The sequence below is a fragment of the Hyla sarda genome, chromosome 11, assembly GCF_029499605.1.
Source record: "Hyla sarda isolate aHylSar1 chromosome 11, aHylSar1.hap1, whole genome shotgun sequence".
NCBI classification, from domain to species: domain Eukaryota; kingdom Metazoa; phylum Chordata; class Amphibia; order Anura; family Hylidae; genus Hyla; species Hyla sarda.
In genome coordinates this window covers 24,561,448-24,576,579 of record NC_079199.1, presented here as the reverse complement: position 1 = coordinate 24,576,579, position 15,132 = coordinate 24,561,448, and the positions used below count along the sequence as shown (strand labels likewise).

The following is a 15,132-nucleotide window of genomic DNA, read 5'->3' as shown; positions in this document are numbered from 1 at the left end:
CCTTATAAGGCTAAACATCCAGACAGAATTAAGGAAGTCCTATTTCACGTTGAATAATACTTCCCATTTTCTACTTGACATAGCAATGTTACTTCTGGCTGGTAGTGTTATCCGATTCAGTGGTAACTTTGCTTTTGGCTAGACTTGTACACTGCTCAAAAAAATAAAGGGAACACTAAGATAACACCTCCTAGATCTGAATGAATGAATTAATCGTATTAAATACTTTCGTCTTTACATAGTTGAATGTGCTAACAAAATCACACACAAATTATCAATGGAAATCAAATTTATCAACCCATGGAGGTCTGGATATGGAGTCACACTCAAAATCACAGTGGAAAACCCCACTACAGGCTGATCTAACTTTATGTAATGTCCTTAAAACAAGTCACAATGAGGCTCAGTAGTGTGTGTGGCCTCCACGTGCCCGTATGACCTCCATACAATGTCTGGGCATGCTCCTGATGAGGTGGCGGATGGTCTCCTGAGGGATGTCCTCCCAGACCTGGACTAAAGCATCCGCCAACTCCTGGACAGTCTGTGGTGCAACGTGTCGTTGGTGGATGGAGCGAGACATGATGTCCCAGATGTGCTCAATCGGATTCAGGTCTGAGGAACGGGCGGCCAGTCCATAGCATCAATGCCTTCCTCTTGCAGGAACTGCTGACACACTCCAGCCACATGAGGTCTAGTATTGTCTTGTATTAGGAGGAACCCAGGGCCAACCGCATCAGCATATGGTCTCACAAGGGGTCTGAGGATCTCATCTCGGTACCTAATGGCAGTCAGGCTACCTCTGGCAAGCACATGGAGGGCTGTGTGCCCCCCCAAAGAAATGCCAGCCCACACCATTACATTCTCCACAGCGTCTCCAGACTCTGTCACGTGCTCAGTGTGAACCTGCTTTCATCTGTGAAGAGCACAGGGTGCCAGTGGCGAATTTGCCAAACTTGGTGTTCTCTGGCAAATGCCAAACGTCCAGCACGGTGTTGGGCTGTAAGCACAACCCCCACCTGTGGACATCGGGCCCTCATACCACCATCATGGAGTCTGTTTCTGACCGTTTGAGTGGACACATGCACATTTGTGGCCTGCTGGAGGTCATTTTGCAGGGCTCTGGCAGTGCTCCTTCTTGCACAAAGGTGGAGGTAGCGGTCCTGCTGCTGGGTTGTTGCCCTCCTACGGCCTCCTCCACGTCTCCTGATGTACTGGCCTGTCTCCTGTTAGCGCCTCCATGCTCTGGACACTATGCTGACAGACACAGCAAACCTTCTTGCCACAGCTCGCATTGATGTGCCATCCTGGATGAGCTGCACTACCTGAGCCACTTGCGTGGGTTGTAGACTCCTTTTCATGCTACCACTAGAGTGAAAGCACCGTCAGCATTCAAAAGTGATCAAAACATCAGCCAGGAAGCATAGGAACTGAGAAGTGGTCTGTGGTCACCACCTGCAGAACCACTCCTTTATTGGGGGTATCTTGCTAATTGCCTATAATTTCCACCTGTTGTCTGTTCCATTTGCACAACAGCATGTGAAATTGATTGTCAATCAGTGTTCTTCCTGAGTGTACAGTGTGATTTCACAGAAGTGTCATTGACTTGGAGTTACATTGTGTTGTCTGTGTTCCCTTTATTTTTTTGAGCAGTGTATATTGGCCAAACTATTTGTGGTGGAACAGAACTCATTTGCAGACTCTACGTGAAGCCGTCTCTCTGCTGCTTCAAGCTTGTTTTAGTTATACTGTATCGCATTGCATTCGTTGGCAGCTTTTGCCGCTTGTTCTGTTGTTTTGTACTGTAGATGCATTTGAAGCCTTTATTATAGGTGACAATTACTTTCGGAGTGTATGCTTGCAAAAGGCTTGACCAACAAATATATACATGGCTTGTATGTGCTAATCTTCAAAGATAACACAATTTACTACCCAGGCTTTAAAATCTTATTGGGCTAAATTTACTTTCAATGAAGTACCCCCAAAAAATGTTTCTTACTTAAAGGGGTACTCCGGAGGGAAAAAAATAAATCAACTTTTGCAAGAAAGTTATACAGATTTGTAAATTACTTCTATTTAAAAACCTTAATCCTTCCAGTACTTATCAGCTGCTGTATGCTCCAGAGGAAGTTGTGTGCTTCTTTATAGTCTGACCACAGTGCTCTCTGCTGCCACCTCTGTCTGTGTCAGGGACTGTCCAGAGTAGAAGCAAATTTACCATAGCAAACCTCTCCTGCTCTCGACAGTTCCTGACACGGACAGAGGTGTCAGCAGAGGTGTGGTCAGACTTGAAAGAACTACACAGCTTCCTCTGGAGCATACAGCAGCTGATAAGTACTGGAAGCGTTAAAGGGGTATTCCAGTAAAAAAAAAAACTTCTTTTTTTTTTTTTTTTTTTTTTAACATCAACTGGCTCCAGAAAGTTAAACAGATTTGTAAATTAGCAAAAATATTTACCCAATATTTACCCAATATTTATTTGGGTAAATAAATATTTTTGCTATTAAAATATTTTTAAATATTTTTGCTATAGAAATTTCTCCTTTTGCACCTAGGGTATAGGTGCCTACCCAACCTCGGATTAGTGTATTAATTGTGAGCTGCACTTATTCTTTTTCTTTAATATAGATTTGTAAATTACTTCTATTAAAAAAAAAAAAAAAATCTTAATACTTCCAATAATTATCAGCTGCTGAAGTTGAGTTGTTCTTTTCTGTGTGGCAAGAGTGCTCTCTGCTGACATCTCTGCTTGTCTCGGGAACTGCACAGAGTAGAAGAGGTTTGCTATGGGGATTTGCTTCTATTCTGGACAGTTCCCGAGACAGGTGTTATCAGAGAGGACTTAGACAGAAAATAACAACTCAACTTCAGCAGCTCATAAGTACTGAAAGGATTAAGATTTTTTAATAGAAGTAATGTACAAATCTGTTTAACTTTCTGGAGCCAGTTGAGATATATATATATATATATATATATATATATATAATTCCTGGATAACCCCTTATTTTAAATAGACGTCATTTAAAAATCTTTGACTTAACGTCAACAGTTCATTTGAAAACATTTGTGTTTTTTTTTCCTCTCTGGAGTACCCCTTTAAGTAAATCTGTATTTCTAGAGTAATGTATGGTTCATGTGTCATCAATTATTTTTTATGGCTGACATAGATGTAGCGTTCGCATAGCAGGTCTGTAAAGGTAAGCCAGTGGGTGCCTCCAGCTGTTGCAAAACAACAACTCCCAGCATGCCCGGACAGCCTACGGCTGTCCGGGCATGCTGGGAGTTGTAGTTTTGCAACAGCTGGAGGCACCCTGGTTAGCAAACACTGAATTAAGCAATTATTGCAATTAATAGTAAAAAATAAAATAAAATCAGGCTCTTCGATAAGATCCCAGATTGCATATGTTTTTGTGACATTGTTGCTATGTATAGTATTTTTTTTTTTGTTACTTAGCATATTATAGAACACAAATATATACAGCATATATCAGATGTTCATATGTGCATAGATTTATAGATCTACTGTAACATGCACTTACATTTTGGATATTTTGTGAATTTATTCTACAATGTGCATTTGTTCGCAGAATCTGCCAATCCAAACCCTAGTCCGGTTTATGATTGACATCTGCAGTGGAATGGAGTATCTTAGTTCAAAACATTTTATACACAGAGATCTGGCAACCCGCAACTGCATGTGAGTACCCATGTTCAGGCCTAGACTTCAGACACAGGTGACCTGGTCGAGAGGATTTGTTTGCATGTTGTCTCTGTCAAATATTTAACCCCTTAAGGACCCAGCCCATTTTCACCTTAAAGGGGTACTCCGCCCCTAGACATCTTATTCCCTATCCTAAGGATAGGGGATAAGATGTCAGGTCGCCAGGGTCCCGCTGCTGGGGACCCCCGGGATCTCTGCTGCGGCACCCCACTATCATTACTGCACAGAGCAAACTCGCTCTGTGCGTAATGACCGGCGATACAGGGGCCGGAGCATCGTTACGTCATGGCTCCGCCCCCTAGTGACGTCACAACCCGCCCCCTTAATGCAAGTCTATAGGAGAGGGCGTGATGGCCGCTACGCCCCCTCCTATAGACTTGTATTGAGGGGGCAGGCCGTGATGTCATGAGGGGGCGCAGACGTGACGTAACGATGCTCCGGCCCCTGTATTGCCCGTCATTACGCATAGAGCGAGCTTGCTCTGTGCAGTAATGATAGCGGGGTGCCGAAGAGAAGATCCTGGGGGTCCCCAGCAGCGGGACCCTGGTCGATCTGACATCTTATCCCCTATCCAAAGGATAGGGGATAAGATGCTAGGGGCGGAGTACCCCTTTAAAGGGGTGCTGCGTGCATGATCACGGGGGTCCCCAGCGGCGGGACCCCCGCTGTCAGGCATCTTATCCCCTATCCTTTGGAAAGGGGATAAGACCCCCGTGATCATGCACGCAGCACCCAGAGCATGTTCGCTCCGGGTCTGATTACCGGCAATAACGGGGCCGGCGGCGTGTGACATCACGCCTCCGCCCCCGTGTGACGTCACGCTCCGCCCCTCAATGCAAGCCTATGGGAGGGGGCGTGACAGCTGATTTTTACTGGGGTGCTGCCTGTAAGATCACGGGGGTCCCCAGCGGCGGGACCCCCGTGATCAGGCATCTTATCCCCTATCCTTTGGATAGGGGATAAGATGTCTAAGTGCCGGAGTACCCCTTTAAAGGGGTACTCCGGTGGAAAACTATTTTTTTTTTCTTTTTTTAAATCAACTGGTGGAAGAAAGTTAAACATATTTGTAAATTACTACTATAAAAAAATCTTAATCCTTCCAGTACTTATTAGCTGCTGAATGCTACAGAGGAAATTCCTTTCTTTTTGGAACACTGATGACATCACGACCACAGTGCTCTCTGCTGACATCTCTCCATTTTAGCAACCGTGCATAGCAGATGTATGCTAAGGTGGCTTAGTGGTTAGCACTGCTGCCTTGCACTATGCCACTAAGGACAACAATAAATAAAGACTTATTATTATTATTGTAATAACGTCAGCAGAGAGCAGTGTGTTCGTGATGTCATCAGAGAGCATTCCAAAAAGAAAATAATTTCCTCTGTAGTATTCAGTAGCTAATAAATACAGGAAGGATTAAGATTTTTTAATAGAAGTAATTTACAAATATGTTTAACTTTCTGGCACCAGTTGATTTAAAAAAGAAAAAAAAAAATTTTTTCCACCGGAGTACCCCTTTAAGGACCCAAGCATTTTTTGCACATCTGACCACAGTTAAACATTAATAACTCTGGGATGCTTTTACTTTTCATTCTGATTCCGAGAATGTTTTTTCATGACATATTCTACTTTAGGTTAGTGGTAAATTTTTGTCAATACTTGCATCATTTATTGGTGAAAAATTCCAAAATTTTATGAAAAATTTTAAAATGTTGCATTTTTTTTAACTTTGAAACTCTCTGCTTATAAGGAAAATGGACATCCCAAATAAATTATATATTGATTCACATATACATTATGTCTACTTTATGTTTGCATCATAAAGTTGACGTGTTTTTACTTTTGGAAGATATCAGAGGGCTTCAAAGGTCAGCAGCAATTTTCAAATTTTTCACAAAATTTTCAAAATCGCAATTTTTCAGGGACCAGTTCAGATTTGAAGGGTCTTCATATTAGAAATACCCCATAAATGACCCCATTATAAAAACTGCACCCCTCAAAGTATTCAAAATGACATTCAGGAAGTGTGTTAACCCTTTAGGTGTTTCACAGGAATAGCAGCAAAGTGAAGGAGAAAATTCAAAATCTTCATTTTTTTACACTCGCATGTTCTTGTAGACCCAATTTTTTAATTTTTACATGGGGTATAAGGAGAGAAATCACCCAAAAATTTGTAACCCAATTTCTCTCGAGCAAGGAAATATCTCATATTTGTATGTCAAATTCTCTGTGGGTGCACTAGAGGGCTCAGATGGGATGGAGCAACAGTGGGATTTTGGAGAGTGAGTTTTTCTGAAATGTTTTTTGGGGGGAATGTCGCATTTAGGAAGCCCCTATGGTGCCAGAACAGCAAAAAAAAAAAAAAAACACATGGCATACTATTTTGGAAACTACACCTCTCAAGGAACGTAACAAGTGGTACACTAAGCCTTAACACCCCACACATGTTTGACGACTTTTCGTTAAAGTTGGATGTGCAAATGAAATTTTTTTTTCACTAAAATGATGTTTTTTCCCCAAATTTAACATTTTTGCAAGGGGTAATAGGAGAAAATGCCCCCCACGTTAATGCATGTCCATTTGCGGCAAGGGGTTAAAGAAGTAGGATAGGGGAAAAGATGTCTGATTGCGGGGTCCCTCTGCTGGGACCCCACACGATCTCCATGCAGCACCTGGCATAGACATGAATTGGGGGGGCGTGACATCAAGAGGGGGAGTGGCATGACGTCACGTCTCCGGTGCTGGAAACCCAGCTTCTTCCAAAACTGGAACAGCACCTGGTGTGAAATGCCGGTTGCTGCACGGAGATCGCAGGGGTCCCAGCGGCAGGTAGGAGATAAGATGTCTTTGGCCAGAAAACCCCTTTACTCTTAGCCCATGACTAGATAGTTCTAGTCATCATGATTCGGGACATACCTTTTTCAGTCCCCTCCAGGGCTCAGATATAGGCCTTTTTGTTATTATGTAAATGAGGCTCAAGTGCCAAGGAGGCGTTCCCCAGCATGTCAAAAGTTCAGGTAAGTCCAGCCCATCTCCTCTTTATCTAGTGGCTGTCAGTCAAACAGGCTAGGCAGATGCAAGTGGGTATTAAAAGAACATGGGCTGGACTTGACTGGGCTCTTGCCAAGTTAAAGAACGCCCACCAAACACTTGAGCCTCATTTGCATAATAATGTAAAGGTTTATATCTTTGCGCTAGAGAGGACTATTGAAATAATAAAGGTATGCCTGAATCCTGATGACCAGCTCTATCTATCCATGGGTTTATTTACACCCCTGTTTTCTTGTTGACTGGTCCCTTTTAAAGGCTTTGGACACCTTTTTAGAGTACAGACACACGTGTATTATGTAGCAGATTTCTCTAACCATTGAAGTCAATGGGTAGGAAAATCTGCAGCAAAAAATCTGCAGCAAAACAGGGCACGTGTGAATGTACCCTTAGGATCCGTTCACACATCCGGATTTTGTGCGAATTTTGCCACCATTGACTTCAATGGGTCGGCAGAAAATCTGCAAGGATTTTCTGCCGACCCATTGAAGTCAATGGTGGCAAAATTCGCACAAAATGCGGATGTGTGAACGGATCCTAAGGGTACATTCACACGTGCCCTGTTTTGCTGCAGATTTTTTGCTGATGATTTTCCATTGAAATCCATTGAAATCAATGCTGGCAAAATCTGCACGAAATCCACTCGTGAACAAACCGTTAAAGTGCTTTGTTCTGGCTTTCTACATATTATAGTGGACAATACAGTTTCGGTGTTAAATTTTTTAAATTGGTTTCTCGTCTATGGCTTCCCTGTTTTCACATAGACTGCAGGCTTTGCCCTGTCTTCAGTGAAATCTGTTTCGCCTCAGTCTCCAGCCCTTATCTCGCCTGAGCAGTATTCTTGTGATCATGAATAATCTTAAAATAAAAGTTTTTTTTCACCAAAATAAGTGCAAAGAAAGAATAAGGAACAGTGTCTATAAAGGTGTCCATAGCCTTTTAAAGGGGTACGTCCATGGAAACCTTTTTTTATTATTTTTTTAAATCAACTGGTGCCAGAAAGTTAAACAGATTTGTAAATTACTTCTATTTAAAAAATCTTAATCCTTTTATGGGCTGTATACTACAGAGGAAATTCTTTTCTTTTTGGATTTCTCTTCTGTCATGACCACAGTGCTCTCTGCTGACCTCTGCTGTCCATTTTATGAACTGTCCAGAGCAGGAGAAAATCCCTATAGCAAACATATGCTGCTCTGGACAGTTCCTAAAATGGACAGCAGAGGTCAGCAGAGAGCACTGTGGTCGTGACATCAGAGAAATCCAAAAAGAAAAGCATTTCTTCTGTAGTTATATAGCCCATAATAATTACTGGAAGGATTAAGATTTCTTAATAGAAGTCATTTACAAATCTGTTTAACTGTCTGGCACCAGTTCATTTAAAAAAATAAAAATAAAAGTTTTTCACGGGAGTACCCCTTTAAAGATAGAGAAGCAAATATAAAAAAGCACAAGTCGACCCTGCATGTAAAAACTCATGGTTGCAGATTGAACATGTGATTTTAGCTACTAAAGTCAGCAGGTAAACCTGTGGCTAACCAAGATCAAAATGCAGCATAACCTGCAACTAGTAAGTTATGCTGCAGTTTTAACCAACCACAGCATGCCCCGAAACCCTGGTGGATTTTAGCTACACTGTGTCAAAGCAGTTTTATGGTGTAAATGATGGCTGCATCCTACAATGCACTGCAAATCTACAATGAGTAAAAGTACCCTAAGTAAAACGTCAGGAAAGTCGATGGAGTCTTGTACTGAATGTTCCTCCCAAAATAAAATATTCACAAGGTAAATTTCAGTATGCATAATGTTATTAGGTTATAATTAGGTTTATTGCATTGTATGTTGTAGGTCAGACATGAGAGTTTTAGCCTTCGGCAAAAACCAGAACCAGTTAAGAACAATAATACATTTCTTATATTATTATATACGACAATTGTTATAGACATTTCAATCACATCTCAATAAAATTATTATTGTTTATTATTATTATTATTATTATTCTTCATTTATAGACTTTTTAGAACATGTTTAATGTGCACTGTCATGAAAAAAAAATGTTGATATATCATGGAAGAAACGTTTTGCCTGGTCTGGTCTGAGTGCTAAGACCCCAACCGATCACGAGAACAAGCTGAGAGAAGCGCACGTTTAGCGTGTTCTCTCCCACTTCTGTGTTGTGTGACCAGGACACATAATGTAAGTCTGTGGGGCGTCCAGGTCTCATAGACAGAGTGGGGAGAACCGTGTGTGGATTTATTTATTTTATTTTTTTTAAATATCCATTGAATAAAGTTTTTTTTATTTTATTTAGTTTTTTATTGACTAATACACTTTAAGGGTATGTTGAGAAGTAATATACTAATTTATTCCCCTGCACGGCTGATAGCATATGGGGTTTTGTAGCACAGTAAATCAGCGTGCCACAAGATAAAAATATATTTGTTGCCTGAATCAGATTGGATGTAGGGACCATATTTACTGAAATGTGGAATGCCATAAGGCACCATATGGCAGCTGATCTGTACACGTCTAGATTTATGTTAAGCTTGATGCATATGTATGTGGCTGTGCAGCCTCAGTATATATGTATTCCTAATAAACGGCAATGTAGGAGCCGTGCGATGATAAATCACTAGTTTATTACAGAGGCAAGAAGATTGCTGTTTCCAGCTTTCCGTGGTGTTAAGATATGTGCGTATGAAAGACATAATGTCGATGGGAAATGAGGCACAAATGGCGTTACAGAAGACACCAATCTCTCGTCTGAGACATGTTGGCAAGGGGATGCATGCCATGCTGATGACTAGAACAGCAAATGTTCGATGAAGAGCAGAGTGAGAGGAAATTGGCTGCCTCCATGCCAGCAAAGTCATTAACCCTCATTTGTGTCTATTGCCCAAAGTCATGCTGTGTACAGAGCCCCAACATAAACAGCTCACCTGAACACACAGCCATGTCCAGACCAGTCATCTTGCCTTAAGAAGTACCAAGCCGCCTTTTGTATTAAAACACAAGAGGATTCCAAAAAAAAAAAATTGGGTAAATCTAGGTTCTGGACTAACAATTTCTCATGGCTGCTAAATATATTTAATAGGAAAATATAACAAACTGACAATTGAGATATATAGGCCATTTGGATTATGATCAATGGAAATATCCATAATCCACATACTCTAAAAGAAGATTTTATAAGGGGACACAACTTCGACTGGGATGGGGCTCTAAGTCCTTGGAGCAATTGACCAGTCTGATTGACAGATACAATAATGTTACCTGTTAATTCGTTAATGGCTGCTTGCCAAGTCATATTTGTCTTCTAAGCTCAACAGCCATAGAGGCCAAGCTGAGCTGCAGAATGCATGTCTCTTCATTTCCCCACCCCTCCCAGCTCTGCATGATTGATCTACAGGGTTTGGCTTCCAGCACTGCAGGGCAGAGAGGGGTGGGGGAGGAAGGAGGCATGCATGCTGCAGCTCATCCCTGCCTCCATGCCTCTAAAACTTGGAAGACGCATTATTTTACATCTTTGCAAGAAGCTATCAGCTAAAATACATTTATCATTCGTTTTATCTCCCTGTTATCTGACCATGTTTGCAGCTCTGAGCATGATATAAAGCTGACAGATTCCCCTTTAAAGTAAACGCATATGGTGGCTCATCCTCCAATATGCACTAACACTGCTGGAGTATAGCGGAAGATAATGGAAATATATCTTAAGATATAGTACTCACCATTAGTGTTGCTCGCGAATATTCGCAATGCAAATTTTATTTTCGAATATAGCACTATATATTCGCAATTACGAATATTGTTTTTTTTTGTTTTTGTTTTTTTCTCAGTACACATCACAGTGATCATCCCTCTCTGCTTCCAGCTTGTGTGGTGTAAAGAAGGCTCTAATACTAATGTATGAGACTGGCGTACGAATTTTCGCATATGCGAATTTCCGCTTATGCTAATTTTTGCATATGCTAATTTTCGCAATTGCAAATTTTTTGTTTATGCAAATTTTCACATATGCAAAACTAAAACGCGAATATTACGAATATGCAAATTTAGCGAATATATGACGAATATTCGGCCATATATTCTTGAAATATCGCGAATTTGAATATGGCCTATGCCGCTCAACACTACTCACCATCTTGAATTGTTTTTTAAGATAACAGCCCAATCTTGTTATGGCAATGCGTTTATCTGTTTAACCCCTTGGTGACATATGGCATACATGGCGAACCATTACATATATATAAGTCATGCTTTGCAGTGAGTTTGTGAACCAAGCGCAGGAGTCTCTTCATAGATGGTGAACGATGCTCACTGTCAGCATTTCAGAGGTTTGTCACAACAGCGCCTTCCACTGATTGACTGAGTGGCAATGTGACATGTTGTCTGTAGCTCCTGTAAGTAAACTGCCACAGAAACTCGGTGCCAAATGTGATGGCTGTGAGGGATCCAGGAAGGTAAGTAGAGGCTTTTTTTTTATGGATAATCCTTTAAAATGCCTTTATGGGTGGAAAGTTACCGTATGTTTCGCCGTATAAGACGCACTTTTTCTTCCCCAAAACTGGGGGGGAAAAGTCGGTGCGTCTTATACGGCGAATACACCCCTATCGCGGCGGTCCCTGCGGCCATCAATGGCCGGGACTCGCGGCTAATACAGGACATCACCGATCGCGGTGATGCCCTGTATTAACCCTTCAGACGCTGCGATCAAAGCTGACCACCGCGTCTGAAGGGAAAGTAACACTAATCTGGCTGTTCAGTCGGGCTGTTCGGGACCGCCGCGATTTCACCACGGTGGTCCCGAACAGCCCGACTGAATAGCCGGGTTAGTGCTTACAGGACACCGGGGGGGACCTTACCTGCCTCCTCGGTGTCTTCTCCGTTCAGGGATCCCCTGTATGCCGGCGCTCTCCTTCCTCGTCATCACGTCGTCGCGTACGTGCGTCGGCATGCGTAATGACGTGATGGCGGTGACTGAGTGCGAGGATACCTGGCCGGCAGCAGAGACGTTCCAGAGCGACGGGGACATGGCGACAGCAAAGGAGCGACATCCAGGGCAGCGGTGACGGGTCCGGAGCGGCGGGGACACGTGAGTATTACCATCTCCTGCAGTGGTCTTCAATCTGCGGACCTCCAGATGTTGCAAAACTACAACTCCCAGCATGCCCGGACAGCCAACGGCTGTCCGGGCATGCTGGGAGTTGTAGTTTTGCAACATCTGGAGGTCCGCAGGTTGAAGACCACTATTGGGTTCAAAATCTTTATTTTTTTCGATTTTGCCCCTAAAAATTGGGTACGTCTTATACGCCGGTGCGTCCTATAGGACGAAAAATACGGTATGTGAAATAAAGTTACGGTATGTATCTTATAAGGCAAGAAGGAAACAATGAAAACCCCCAAAATTAAAAATGGCTGCATTCAAAATGCCACAATGGGCTATGTTCTCAAGGGGTTAAATCGACACCGGCTTACTAAAAGCGATCATTCTTGACGTAAGCAATGGGCAACTGGAATAATATCTCATTTTGCTACATTTAGGTGATGAACTTGTAGGGGAATAATCATTAGTGACTGTGATATCATAGTAGGCATGGCAAGCATTTATAACGACTCTTCTGGAAGCGTGAATTTGTTCATTAAGTTGTGTTACTGTAAAGCTTCCTGGAATCTGGGACACTAACACAATATTGTTAAATTATGCGCCATACTCGTAGAGAGGACAATAGGATTTAAATAAAAGACCTACGCAAGTGCACCCTACCACCAGATTGAGAAGGCAGAATTTCTCTACCTAATTGAATTTGCAGATCCTAAGCCGTAGATGACGGAGGCCAATAAAACAGATGGCTTCCTATCTTATTTATTTATTTGAATTTAAATTCTCTCGAGTTAAAACAAGCTTTATCCGTCCTTATACCCAAACTCTGAATTGATCGTCTTGCCTTCTGTGTGGTCATTATGTCAGTAAGTCTTTGCATAAGTATTCAAATAATGAACAATAAAGCAGCCTAATATATTCGGGGGGTTGGACGGTTGCTAGCACAGTATGGTATATTGGTCTGAAATGCATAGAAGGTTATTCACGGTTTACTTGAATTATTCATAGCTTTCATATTAGTGCTTGCAGTTTTTTTTGTTTCCTTTTCTTTTTTTGTCTTTGATGTTTTGTTTTGAAATACTTAAAAAGAATAAATGACCATAAGTTTAAAGGAAGCACTGAAATTCCAAAAATAAGATACTGTTTTTGATTAATAAAAAAATGAAAAATTAAATATATATATATATATATATATATATACAGCAACAGGAGAATACAGCAGCACACTGCTAGCACAAAGATATAGATAAAACATAAGTATATAGATAAAACATGAGTATATAGATAGAACATGAAAAGCTATACAGCTGTAATGCAATAAATGAAAATATGAAACTATGAAATTATGAGGTACTTAGCTTGCGAATTTGGCGCCAATTAGCGCGGACCGTCCCACCACGGTAAGGTGACCTCATTCTGGGACGGACCCTACACTGTGAATATGCCTCTGTGTGAACAGTTCAACAGGCATTGCAAGGTCTGAAACATCCAAGGCACCTTATATACACCTAATAGAGGTGGGTGGGGTGCAGGAGCCAACATGGAGGTAGCCAATATATATATATTTCACAACAAGGGACTAGGTCTGGCACCGCTACTGTTAGTGCATACAGAGAGCAGTAGTATGAGTAGTATAGTTCAGCTAGTGTAGGTGTCTGGACAATTAAAGGTTGCTATGGGTGATGGCGGTGCTCATATCAGGAAAGGTTTAGTGATGCATCATACTTTTGACAAGTAGAAAATATTGATAAAGCACTCACCAAAGCCAGAGATTCAGCAACACAGTTCAGATTTATTGCTAGCTTGGATCGGTACAAACAATGCGGACAGACACACAGGTAGCACTGATGGAACAGGTGAGGCGGGGGCGTGACAGAGGGGTGGCAACCGGTTTCACGCACTGAGGTGCTTCCTCTGGCGGGGGCGTGATGGAGGGGTGGCAACCGGTTTCACGCACTGAGGCGCTTCCTCTGGCCCACGCCTCAGTGCGTGAAACCGGTTGCCACCCCTCCGCCACGCCCCCGCCAGAGGAAGAGCCTCAGTGTGTGAAACCGGTTGCCACCCCTCCGTCACACCCCTGCCTCACCTGTTCCATCAGTGCTCCCTGTGTATGTGTCCGCATTGTTTGTACCGATCCAAGCTTGGAATAAATCTGAACGGTGTTGCTGAATCTCTGGCTGTGGTGAGTGCTTTATCAAGATTTTCTACTTGACAAATATATATATATATATATATATATATATGGATATGTATGTGTGTGTGTGTGTGTGTGTGTATATATATATATATATATATATATATATATATATGTATGTAGATGGATATGTATGTGCGTATATATGTATGTGTGTGTGTATATATATATATATATATATATATATATATAATTCTTTTTTGTGTGTGTTTTGCTGTAATAATTTTATTATGATTTTTATTTTGCCATATTTAAACATTTGCTATTAGGAAACTTGTCTTTGAGTGTCTCACCAGGCACATGCACGGGTAACCACATTATGTGCAGTACTTAGTGTGCATCTACAAAAAGTGGGTTGCGTACAATTTTCCTACAGCAAATTTGTAGGAAAACTGCTTTTGAATTAGATATGCAGCTGTCATAGAAATAATTGATGCTTGGCACATTCATTGCTAAACAGACTATATTACCAGCAATAAGTACAACATCATAGCATGTTTTTGGGAGAGGAAAGAAGGACAGCAGGCGCAGCAGGACTATTTTTAGTGTAGTCCCTCCTTAGTAACCTCCATATGTTATATATTGTCCCTGGATAAATAGGATGTACATAGAGCCATGCAGTGCCCATGTAGTTTTTCAGTGACCATCTAATTCTGTCTTCTACTCACTTAGCGCCAAATAGAGTGCAAAGCAAAGCTATGCCCAATGTTCCTTACTATGCCCCCCACAACCATGTACAGTGAACATAGTGTACACTATATGGCCATCCAGTGCCAGTAACTTCCTCCAGTATTTTTCCATTGTTGCCAACACCTTTCTTCCATACCATTAAAGGGGTACTCCGGTGGGAATTTTTGTTTTTTAAATCACCTGTTGACAGAAAGTTAAACAGCAGTGAGATGGAGGGACAAATCCAGCACTGACGTCACTAGGTGTCAAATAAGCACGGTACCGGGGACAGTCCGAGCCGACTTGTAATGGTCTGGTGTGGTGGTTTTCAGCCTAAAAAGCATAGGTATCCAATGACAAAGAAGACATGAGAGACGGCACTCACCATCCAGAGATATGATT

At 41.8% G+C, this 15,132-nt stretch overlaps 1 protein-coding gene across 1 annotated transcript in view; it reads left to right on the top strand.

Moving 5' to 3' along the window:
• The window catches only part of TYRO3 (TYRO3 protein tyrosine kinase), a 186,608-nt gene that overhangs the window by 156,060 nt on the left and 15,416 nt on the right, over positions 1–15,132 (top strand). Inside the window, exon 17 of the mRNA XM_056546671.1 lies at positions 3,585–3,694. Coding sequence (XP_056402646.1) covers positions 3,585–3,694 — 110 coding nt within the window. The remainder of the gene's footprint in view (positions 1–3,584; positions 3,695–15,132) is intronic.